The sequence below is a fragment of the Hippocampus comes genome, unplaced genomic scaffold (assembly GCF_001891065.2).
Source record: "Hippocampus comes isolate QL1 unplaced genomic scaffold, H_comes_QL1_v1.1 scaffold63, whole genome shotgun sequence".
Lineage (NCBI taxonomy): Eukaryota > Metazoa > Chordata > Actinopteri > Syngnathiformes > Syngnathidae > Hippocampus > Hippocampus comes.
The window spans coordinates 715,329-727,905 of NW_017805987.1; the positions used below are offsets into that span (position 1 = coordinate 715,329).

The 12,577-nt window shown below is 44.3% G+C and overlaps 1 protein-coding gene across 3 annotated transcripts in view; it reads right to left on the bottom strand.

Moving 5' to 3' along the window:
* nav3 (neuron navigator 3) overlaps positions 1-12,577 on the bottom strand; it is a 231,640-nt gene that overhangs the window by 139,911 nt on the left and 79,152 nt on the right. The window contains exon 1 of one of the 3 annotated variants that reach the window (XM_019891773.1): positions 9,506-9,729. The exons of the other annotated variants lie outside the window; for them this stretch is intronic. Coding sequence (XP_019747332.1) covers positions 9,506-9,619 — 114 coding nt within the window. The 5' untranslated portion in view covers positions 9,620-9,729. Of the gene's footprint in view, positions 1-9,505; positions 9,730-12,577 lie in introns of those variants that run through there. 3 annotated transcript variants of the gene reach the window in all.

A 12,577-nucleotide genomic window follows, 5' to 3' on the forward strand; every position in this document is an offset into this window, starting at 1 on the left:
CCCCCCCGGCGCCGCTCGCGCATTGTCCAATTAAGGTCTTCTGCTCGTGTGCGGTGCCCAGGCAGACTGCCACGAGCGTGCCAAGTCCCAAACACTCGGGGTCAGGGGAGTTAATCTGGCTTTCAAGGGTCCGACGGGGGCCATTGTTTGGGATGTTGCCTGCTGACACTTCAGCGACAGTGGGTGGGCACTGGCGCGTGGGCGCAGGGCTATAAAAGGCCTGGAGAAATCGGTTATAAGCACCCCGCGACTCTCCCCTCGTCACCCCTCACACGACTGTGTTTGGACCAACTGACATTCTGAGGAGTGTGTGTGTGTGTGTGTGTGCGTGTGTGACTGAGGTGGACGCACTTTCCATTTGCTGCAGGCATGCGAGCGGCATTGCGCTGCCGAGTACGGCACATAAGAGCTCCAACTGTAAATGACACATAACTCAGCGGTGAAAATTGCTGCGCGATGGCTCGCAGGCGAGTGAAAGCGCCATAATGGAAGTGCTACGCGACTCTTGTGACTTTTCATGACTTAGTGTGTGTAAGTAAGAGAGTGCCCTTTGGTAGCATAGTCTCGTCATGTACTCCCTTCGATGCAGTCCTCGGTGGACTCAATTAAAACTTTATAGACTCAGTTGAAACTTTGAATCCGGTCCAACAATTTGGAAAGAATTTTTAAATTCAATTGCGCAAGAATCAAGCCGTCCAAAATCGGCGACCACTGTATAATACGACTAGACCTAATAAAATTTTCATGATCCATTTAAAAAAAAGAAAAATAAAATAAAAAAATGCAGGAGAACCAGGCGAAGCACTGCCAAAACCGTCCTGCAACAGAACTCCAGCATGAAAAGCGAGCCATATGAAAATTTTTGGCCGTTGGATGGTCTTTTCATATTCATCACGGGATTCTGAAAGATTCGCTAAAAGCCAAAACTTCCCCACAAAGTGAAAATGGTTGCCAGCAAATAAAAATCAGGTGCTTTAGTGACCGCGATTAATATCACAGCAGAGAAAATATTTACGTACGGTGCGCATGCCTGCAGAGATATTATACATTCTGAAGGCCTTATCAATATGGCTGAGCATTTTGTTTTGTACACGCTGCTATGAGCGAGGTTTCTTACCAGATCATGACCTTTAATGGCTGTCTAATGACAACCGACGCTGTCATGGAAAGAAACCAGGAATTGTGGAGAATCAACAAAGGAGAAGGAGTGAGCTCTTTCCATAAATCAGGGAGAAAAATTTCGTTGTATTGCGCGTTTTAAGGCAGACATAAACAAAAGCCAGACCGTTGTTTCTCTGACTCCTTATAAAGCAGAGTTTTGAGTCGTCGAAGTTGGCTGGAACACCAAAGTTTGCCTCTCCTTCAACAAGTAGATGCATTGTTGCAAGTAAAGGCCAAAAACCCCCATCCCAAAAAAAAAAAAATGACATCCACCACTTTGAAGCGTAGAAGCAAAGGCCATCAACATCGAGTCCAACCCGCTGGCGAGACCTGCGCTTGACTGGTGGACTGTGAAATTGCCACAAACACGGATGATAGCGAAAGCGGTGTGCCTCTATATCGTGGGCCAGGAATGTTAATTTCATAAACAAACTCCCCTCCGGATTCTGCTGAGGGGAGATGGAGGCATTCGTTTGACTGAGCTACTGCAAAACAACACACAGAAGGCCGGAAAAACGTCACAAATATACGTGCGGTATATGACAATTCTAAAGCCGTTTGGGAGTGCGGTAACAAAACAGATGCCGGGTTACCGTATTTTCTATAAGGGGCTTTGGAGTATAAGGCGCGCCTTCATCGAATGGCCTATTTTAAAACGGTTTTCATATATAGGGCGCACCGCATTATAAGGCGCAATGAAGGTACAATGTCTGCTGTTGCGTTATGAATCCATTGGATGGAGCTACGTTAAAGGGAATACAATACAATACAGCTTTATTTATGTCGAGCCTTCACAACTGCTGCAGCTGCAACAAAGCCCTTTACAGAACATTTAAAATACTACGTCCAAGAAATCTGAATATTGATCCATATATAAGGCGCATCGGATTATAAGGCGCACTGTCGGCTTTTGAGAAAATTGAATGCTTTTAGGCCTTATAGTGTGGAAAATACGGTGAGGATGCTCTGTTATTCCCAACCTATGGTGCTGATGAGGCTGGAAGAAGTGAGCGAAACGGCCTAATGTGATCAGCTCAGGCTACCAAATGCCTCAATGGGTCTGGAGCCGAGCTCATCTACTCATTATGGTCATCGGAAAGTATTAGAGGCTGACGTCGGGGGACACATAACTGTGGGGAAATGGCGGCGGGGCAGGCGGGGAGATGGTCACTGAGCTGAGTGCATCAGCAGCAGGCAGAAAAAGGCAATCATGTGGCAATGATGTCATGGCATGGCCTCGCTCAATAGGTGTCTGATCACGCTATCGGGAGAGTGATGATGGCCAGGAGAGGGCACGGGAATCTGGGTAGTGCGATGTTATGCGAAAACATTCATGGTGTTTATATTCCTGCCGTTATCCGAGCTCACATCAAGAATAATGAGCACAAAAGCAACCACCATGTTCCACAAATGAAACCCAGATTACAATTCAAATACATTCACACCAAATAGTGGATCAACGTGCGAACCAATATTTTAGATATACAGTGAAACTCCTCTACAACAAAATCATGTTTGCAGCAAGAAATTTTTCACAGCAGGGTTTTTCACTGTAGCAAATTTGATCTCAGATGTAAACACACACACACACACACACACACACACACACACACACACACACACACACACACACACAAATGTATGTGTACTCTTTATTTTTATTCCAATAGTGCATAAGTATGAGGGTTTTTTTTTCGTTGTATGGGGGGGGCAGGAGAGTGGGAATAGTGTTAATGCATCATTTTTTCACACTAGGGGGTATTTTCGCCCATGTAGGTTTCGTTGTAGATGAGTTTCACTGTATATATATATTTTTGTCCATCTCATGTCAAACTTGTTGCTCGACCCTGCAAGACTTGAAAGCGCTGAAGACGGAAACCGCTTTTTGGCGCCCGCTCAAAAGTCGCCCGTGTCAGCACAACTTGAAATAACTGTCGGTTGCTCCGGAGCTGAGGGCCCACATGAAAAAAAAAAAAAAAAAAAGCCAAATCTCACGGGTCCGTGTTAGCGGGTCTGTGCGTTCTCTTGCCCAGGTGTCACGGAAACGTGAGAGCTGCTGCTACCAGGCGCCGACCGCTTGGACTACTCAAAGCCACCTTCTTACTTTGGCAGACAAGACAGGACAGCGGGGCATTAGAAATCTTTATGTAAGTGATTCCAAGGAAACTCTTTTGCTGTCAACACCAGCGAGTCACATCATTTTAACTTCTGTATTGACGGCTCAAGTTATGATAACATTTAACAGTCACACGATACGCCGAGTCCTCCATTTGACTATCCCTGTGGTCAAGTAACTCCATACCGGCAGCGCACCACATCTAATGGGGGGGCTGAGCGCGCCCCGTCTTGACTTTTAACGTAGCGCAGTTTGTTGGATGTGGAGACGAATCAAATACATTCCAGAGTACCTTTTGCAGTGCAGACCCGCCGAAGCAGCGGGACGAAAAGCCACAAAAAAAAAAAAAAAAAAAAAAAACCAGGGAAAAGGCAAATCCAGGGAACAGTCGGCTTTCTTTCGTGACCGATCCTGTTTTGAGGTTAGAAAAGGTTCGCGGGTCGAATTTCGCGGCTCTCTCACCTCATTATTTCAACGTAATAGACATACTGCATATTTTATTTTGATCTCGTCATTTATCAAAATAGCGCTAGAATTACGGCAAACTCCCAACACGTGAGGTCCGTTTTACGTTAGCGTCGGGTGAAAAACCACCGCCTTGGCTACTGACTTCTCCATGCGCTAATTGGTATCAAACCAAGCTAGCATTCTATCACACACACACACACACACGCACGCACAAAATGATAACCTGTAACCTGATATCATGATTAGCTATCCACTGTAGCGACCGCTATCCCCGTAAGGTGAAAGAATAACAAATGTGTAAAATTACAGCGTTGCTATATTTTTTTTTTCTCAAACGGACAATAGCTATTTTAGATTTTGCATTACAAGTGGATGAAAAGGGATTAAGCAGAAAACGAATGCTGGCGATTTCCTCTTCATTCCAGATGGGGGCAGTTTGGTGGCGATCAGGCAGCAAATGGATTAGTCTCAACTGGATGGCTTTTGGAGTTATTAATATGGACGCATTGTGCTGATGGGAAAGGAAAAAAAACAAAAAAGCAGTCATCATATATGTCATTTATCTCGTGGCATGTCAAGCGGTGATTATACTCTTCATTCATTGTGGCTAACGGGGATAAACAATTTATTTCTAATCGAGTCATGAGGACTGTGTGTTGTGGAAGATGCGAGCTAATGAGCCCAAAACAAATTAGGGAGTCGCATTTTTCCCCTTCCATTCCCACTTCATTTGCATTTTTAGCACATGCAAACACAAATATGCCGTTGTTTGTTCTCCGGCTCATAGCAACGTAATTACCGCTGACTAAGCGGGAATGAGGCAAGTGACCTTTTTTTGGGGAGAATGATACTTCTGTCCGTCAGGAAGATGATGCGCTTTTTGTTTTCGCTTTTTGCAAATACATTCGTCTCAGGCAAGCGAGCAGAAATCTCATTTGATGTGCAAAGGGGAGTAGCTGAGCGTTTTGCAGGAGTGCACGTTGTGGCGCCCGCGAGGTCCCTGACCCCAAATTCTTGGCTTGGAATTCATACTTTGGTGGGAAGAAAACTTGATAGCATCAGTTCAGAACCACTAAAACTGTCGTTCCCGGAGAGGTCAAACGATCCATTTGTGGCCAACTTCCCTGAGGGATCAATAGCAGTTTGGACACGAGTCAAAACCAATTGGAGTTTTTTTTCCTATCACGTGAAAACGAAGGAGAACGAAAACTGTTGACAGTTAAATAGACAAAAAAAGACCAACTAAGGGTTTAAGTAGGACTTCTCTTTCGATGAAACAGAGTACCGTATTTTCCGCAGTATAAGGCGCACCTAAAAGCATTCAAGTTTCTCAGTGCGCCTTCGAATCCGATGTGCCTTATGTATGGATCAATATTCTGATTTCTTATTTTAAATGTTTCGTAAAGCGCTTTGTTGCAACTGCAGCGGTTGTGAAAGCTCTATATTGAATTGTATTGTATTGTATTCCTTTTAGTGTAGCTCCATCTAATGGTTGCATAACACAATTGCAGCCACTAGTGTCGCTTCTATTCTATGTGCCTTATAATGTGGTGCGCCCTATATACGAAAACAATTTTGAAATAGGACAGTCATTGAAGGTGCGCCTTATACTCCAAAGCGCCTTATCGTGCGAAAAATACGGTATAGATATTAATACTTTGGTCATGATGATTTCTGACCATTCTACCCCCAGACTGGTCAAGGGTGCCTTTAAGTCGCCGACAGTTGATTTTTTGCACTACAGCACATCTGTCAGGGCACCAGTCAAGGCTTTGAAAGCGATTTTTCTTCCTCATTGGCTTCAAGCGGCGCACTCCGCTCTAAGTATCTTGTAATAAGCAGTTGGCCGACTTGTATGTGATTCTGATTATGGTGCTGGGGCGCTGCTCTGTGTTTTGCTGTTTATCCTGGCCGGCCTGAAGAGTGCCCAGTTTAAATAATGGTGAGCTGGTTAAGTAACGCGGCATGAGAAAGTTGAGCATTCCAAGTCCAGCTATGACTGATGCACCCCCCTTTCACTCCCCCCCACCCCACTCCAGTCCGCCTCTTCTTCTTCTTATGTGCATTTTTGTATTTCATTTTTCAGCTGACAGCGATAATTACACGCTACCACTGTAACTTCAACTTTCATTCTGGTTTCTTGCATCTGGAGATATATTTGGGCCGGATTTAGCCTGCTCAAGTCGCTGACAGAAATAAACAACTGCAGTCGAAATAAGCAAACATAGAGAAATACTTATCCACTTTAATTTTAATGTATTCATAAAAAAAAAAGATCTACTCTCCCATGCCAGGTAAACGCCTCCTTAGCTACCGTATTTTCCGCACTAAATAAATACGTTTTACCGACATCTGATCGTTCTGTTGGTGTTTCCTTCTGCGTCGCTCCATCTAGTGGATTTATTGTGAATTGCGTCTTATAACGCGGTGCACCCAATGTATGAAAAAAAAGACAAAATAGGCCATTCATTGAAGGTGCGCCTCAAAATCCAGGGCGCCTTTTAGTGTGGAAAATACGGTACGTTTGAGGTCGTTTCAGGTAAAAAAAATAAATAAAAATTAAAGAGAGGTCTAAAGTTTTTCAAGGCGAGGAGCAAATTAAAGCAAGCACAAGGAGGGAAAATTACAAAATAGGCCATTCATTGAAGGTGCGCCTCAAAATCCAGTGCACCTTTTCGTGTGGAAAATACGGTAAGTTTGAGGTCGTTTCAGGTAAAAAAAAAATTAAAGAGAGGTCTAAAGTTTTTCAAGGCGAGGAGCAAATTAAAGCAAGCACAAGGAGGGAATGTGGTGGACCGAGATATGATTGAACATTAAGACGGTTAAAAAAGTGTGGAACTGCATAAAGTTCTCTCATTTGCTCTCATGCTGGTCAAGTACGGGTGCAGGAGCTCTCACACACAATTTCACAGGAACACGGTGTGATATTAACACACCGTCGAGACGATTTTTTTTTTTTTTAAATGTCCCGGAAAGTCCAAAAATAACACAATACATGTCACTCGTTCTTCTTTTGAGGGAGCAGACAAGATGGGCGATGCAAGTTTCCCACCTTTTGATGACATTTGGAAGTATTGCTTCTTTTTTTTTTTTTTGCTTTTGGCTAAGCCGGGAAGAGAACATATTGAGACCAGAGCGTTTGCTCTAATGAAGACATGCGAGAATAGAGAAAGTCAGACCACAGATTTATCTGAGCATTATTTCAAACCAGGAATGTTTTAAGAAAAAAAAAAAAAAAAGACCTTGGCGAGCAATTTACTGTAGCTGCAAAAGTTGAACGCTTAGCGGTTACCACAGTCGACAGCTTATCATGCTATCAGGTAACAAGTTATCATTATCGGTGCATGAAAGGATTAAATGTCAATCACTGTTGTGAGTTGCAACTCGATTGGCCTTCGGTTGAGATGGGTGGTTTTTCACTTCATCATTTTGAAAAAAAACACTCCAACGAGACACTCCTGTATTAAATTAACACGTCCCCGTTGACCACTTTTTAAGAGATGGAATTTATAGTACCGCCGTGTCCAGAATTGAGCATCGAGTTAGCATGTGCGAGGTGCGTCAGAAAAGTTGTAGGATTGGCGTCATAAAATTATCTTTTTCAAACCCACAATATTTATGATATTTTTTTCATTCAGAGGGCCAAGAGAAGCATTTTAAAACGGTACACGTGAGCTAACGATGGTGAACACGCTACAAACGTGTGTCCCACCCCATGCTTTCCTTTTTTACAAACGCACAAACTCTTGGGTCGACTTTATTTTTCTGCTTCGTTCATCTTAGGGGGCCGTTATGTAAATAGGAATCAATGTTTTATTCCACACTGCTCAGGTGGTCATTTCCCAATAAATTAACATCATTTTTTGGACCAGAAACGGATTGTTCAACGAACACCGCCGGCCATGTCATTATTCTCCCCATAAAGGCGGGTGATTATACATTGATGGGATGATTCCCGGAGACTGAAAAAAAAGGGCTGACAGCGGCAAGCGAGTCGTGGCCCCCCCCCCCCCCGCCCCCCTTCTGATAAAACGGAAGTTTCCCCGGCTTTTATGCAGCACGCAGCTGTCGGGAGAACTTTGCTTCTTATCTGCAAGTGCCCTGATAACACCAAAAAAAATCAAAGGAGCGACTCAAGGTTGAACTGTTGTTTCCTCACTCCCCCCCCGAATCTCGCTCAAGTGCTTTCACCTCAAGCCAGTTCGTCCTCCTTTCCCACTCGGGAGTGTTTCATTTTTCTCCGTGAAACAATAGAACTTTCATTTGGATGGTTTCAATTAGTCTGTTTTATGTGGTTGATTGATATTAGAGACGCAGAGTCTTCGGATACAGGTCTGGGAACGACGGTTTGAGGGAGAAGGCGCGAGAGTGGGCCGCAACCTATTCATCGATCATCAAGTCGGACGTTCCTGCCGCAAATATGAAGTGACTCCATTTTACACAGGCTCTATTGTCTTGATATTAAGACCGAGAGGATCCGCGCACGCTGGATTCCAGATGAGGTTTTGGTCATAAAATCGTTCCCTTCCTTGCTCAAAGTTATTTTTCTGTCCCCCCCCCCACAGCAGTTCAGCCCCCGGTTTGAGGAGCTTTATCGCCGTCGCACTACTCCCAACACAGTACAGTTTACACTATCCGTGACATTTTCTCGAAACAGGATCTGGTTTTGACCACGCAGGGGGCGGGGAGCATGCTCCTGCCACCAAAGATGAAAACGCCGGACGACGAGAGTTTGCATTTGCCAAAAAAGCAAGCGGAAGTCGACCTGGGGGGGCTGGAAGTGGACATAAAAAAAAAAAAAACTGGAATGAGCGACTGACTCCAAAGATTACGATACTCCACAACCTGAAATCGGTATGCCGTGTCGAAATCGGTCTTTCGCGACGCGTCATCTATCGAGTTGGAAGATTTTCCTACCCCACCGTCTCTTTCAAAATGGAGCAATGTTTCGCTCTCGACATTCATAAGGTTCCCGTTTTATGCTCTACAGCAAGGGTGTCAAACTAATTTTTGTCACGGGCCACTTTGGAGTTACGTCTTCCTTCAGAAGCTCAACAGTGGAAAAAAAAAAGGTTGTACTACTTGTACACACCAAATTTAATGTGATGCTAGTTTTGAAATCAGTCAACGACAATCGTCAATTATTGTTGAAATGAGTGTAAATGGTAACAAAATTATTGCAAAATCTCACCATTTAGTATACATGACAATTTGACATTTTGATACAGATTTTAGCAAGGATCATGCAAGCTGACACACGTGATTTTCTTTTGAGGTGGGGGGGCCACATTAAATGACGTGGCGGGCCGGATCTGGCCCCCGGGCCTTAGCTTTGACACCTGTGCTCTAGAGTGTGCGCGTGAGGACAAGTAGTGCGGCACGGGGAAGCGGGAGGGTCCAAGGAAAACAAACGTGGGCTTGGGATTTTTTTGCCTTGCTTGAATCGGGTTCATTTTCACTTTGTGTTCCTATTCAAAAAAAAAAAAAAATCATAATAGCAGAAATGCATAAAATTTGTGCATTTTGCGTTTGGAAATGTTTGGAAAACCCTCGGGTTGTTTTTTCTCTCACCTGAGCTTGCGACTGGATATAACTTTGGGATAACATAACTAAGACAGGGCAAGAGAGCAAAAGCAAGTAAGAGAGAGGAAACCAAAACACAATCATAAAGTAACACGTTGACTTTCGTAGTCCACGAAAAGACAGAGCTGGACCAGATGCTGGTCAGGTTCTGTCACAGCATCTGTGTTCACACCCTACCTGTTTGGCATTCAGGTCTTCCTTGGAGTGCATGCTGGGGCTGCCTACCGGAGTGACGGGGGCACTGCGGCTGCCCCCGGCCAACACCGCACGCACCGATGACAACCACTTCATGACCAAAGTAAAAACAAATCGATAATTCCTCGATTGGGGCTTCTACGTCCGAAGCACGCCGACGCCGTTTTTGCACTGCGCCGCTTAACATGCCGACACAGATCCAACAATACACGCTAATCTGAAAAGTCGACACAGCGCCATCCCATTTTGCGCGATAGCCTAGTGACACACACTATTTCCTCCCCCCTCCATCTCTCCGCTGCCATCTGTCACTCTTACCCCTGTCACTTTGTCCTGCTATCGCGCCCCATCGCTTTATCTAAGACGTACGTAGAGTGCGACCGGTTCCACGGACATGCGCGCATCCTGCTGCGGCTTTCGGACGGAGCGAGGGATTGATGCCGGCCGGGCATTAATCCAAAATCGGTGCCTCGTACGCAGGCTGCCGTGCGCATGACTCCGTGATGGGATGGATGATGGGCAATCCAACAAGGGTGTGGATTACTGTTTGATCGAGGCAGCAGGAAGGAAGAGGCGACCAAACCAAATCATAAAGCGGTTGCTAGGTAGTATATATCGCCAGGCGCTGTTAGCATTGTTGCGATGATGATTAGGGATGCCAGCTGTCAGTCGCGGCAGATGGACAAGCGCGGAGAACTGACTGTTGAAGTCTCTCAATGGCACAAAGTCAAACATTTATTCCTTGCTGCTTTTTGGGCCTTTATACAACCTCATACATTCTACGACGGCAGTTGAATGTAATATTGGGTTGTTATAAATTTTCTTCTGATCCGTGTGTTTAAAAAATAAAATAATACCGTATTGGCCCGAATACAAGACGTCCCTGATTATAAGACGACACCCTCGTTTTCAACACAAGTTTGAAAAAAGACTTTTTGAACACCAAATTAATTTTTATACAGAAAATAATTACAGTACATCTGAAACAAATGATTATAACAATATATTTGAGAGAAAAAGAATGTGATTTTGCCTCATTCAAATCTTAATATCTGAACATTTAAATATGTAAACTAAAGTGCAATCACATTCATAAATGAATGGCTTCTGGTTTTTGAAATGTAAATTACATCGGAACTTCTCCTTAGCTGCCAGTTAACCTGGCCGATCTTCGACCCACTTTTCTCCAGTTTGTCACTACGTTTCTACATTTTCTGTTATCTCTTCCATTATTTTCTTCTCTTTTCTTTCTCACTCTATTTTTTTATTTTTCTTCTTCATGCTACCGCTATTTTTATTTTTATTCTTCGTGACAGAGGTTCACTTTGGCCTGGGGAGTCAAGTTCAGCATTCGCTTCAATGATATCTGGCACCATCTAGCGTCCTGAATGAGTATAATGTCTAGACCCCGAATATAAGACGACCCCCACTTTTTCAGTCTTATTACAATGCAAAAAACACCGTCTCATATTCGGGCCAATACGGTAATAATAATAAGAATAAAAAGAAACAGCTCCCACGTCAAATGACATGTACGAGCGAAAAAGAGCCAGTAGCAGTTAACGGCACAAACTTAGAGTCAACCGTATACTTATATTTAAGCCCATATGACCAAACCACGCTCCCAGCCCACAACACGGAGCTTTAAGTTCTCGAAATGACTGAATCCCGCAGACGACAGTTCCACCGTGGAAATGTCACAGCGCCGCGCCACTTTGAAAGCGGATGAATCCCGGCGGGGCTCGGCAAGAGGTCGGCTGGAATTATGGCCGCTTGGAAGCCGAGACCTTTCCGAGTGAGAAACGCGTCCCAGTTTGGCCCACTGCCCTGGCAGAAGAGGGGCATGGACATATGCAACCGACAGGCGCTCGACCCCACTGGGGGGTCTGCGTGGCATCGGGGGCGGGATTAATCTCTTAATCCCTGGTCTCAGCGTGCCCAACTGATGCAAAGTGGCGTAACAGCTTTGCCACTGAGTCAAACGTCGAGGAAGCAAAAAGTGGTCGGACAGGAACAATTATCGCACAGATTTTAAAAAATAAAATAAAAATGATCAGATCAGGATGAAACTCGATTTAATGTTGAACGGCGTGTCCTTTACTGGTAGTGACACACTCTCATGAAACTATAATCAACAAGTGAATCAAACGAAAGCAGTTTTAGCCCGCAAGCTAGCCTCGGGGCAAAGATGTTTGACATGTTCCCCAATGGCAGAGAGGGGACATATTTCTGCCGAGTTCAAAATGAAATGATTCTGACATAGGTTTGTATTAAAAAAAAAAAAAAGTAAAAATACAGAGCATATAAATTAGCAACACATGGTGTGAAAAATAATTAGTATTCCCGTCTTGATGGCCTCTGATGGCATGCCACTAAAAACAACAGTGATTTAAATTAAACGACTGAGGGAAAAGTCGGGATTTATGAACGTTTGGAGCCGGCACATGTTGGGAACTCCTCCACATTCTTCTTCCCCGCTCCCACATCCCCTCACATGTTGCTTCTGCTCACTTTTTGATGCCCAGATGCGTCGCTCGCCGCTTTTATCCAACTCCTGGGAGCGACCCTCCAGAAATTAGAAGAGCGTTTGTTTTTTTTTGTTTTTTTAGCCAAAACATCTTGGTGGGAGAAATAGAGGCATAAAAGCGAACTCCCAGATGACAGGAAAAAAAAGGGGGCTTTTCCAAAGTGGGGCCTGACACCGGAGCTCTTGTTGTGGGACGCCACAATGCAATTCCGAATGACTACAAAACACTCAAAAGCTCTTACACATGTTCAAGTGCTGAGGCACTTACATCTGAATAAGCACGGAAAGCACAGCGTGGCTTGTTTTGATTGAAGAGTCTTGTAACTGTTACTAAGATGAAACAAAATATTGAGAGTTGGCCACATTGGGACCGAGGAATAAATTGTTGCAGATCGGACTCAAGGTGCAGCTTGCGGAATATGTACAGGATGTTCCCCAAAAAAATCCATAGTCAGATAATATGGCATTCGTTCATAATTGCAATCTGATGGCAGCACATTTTGCTTCAAAATGGTTTTGGTTCACAT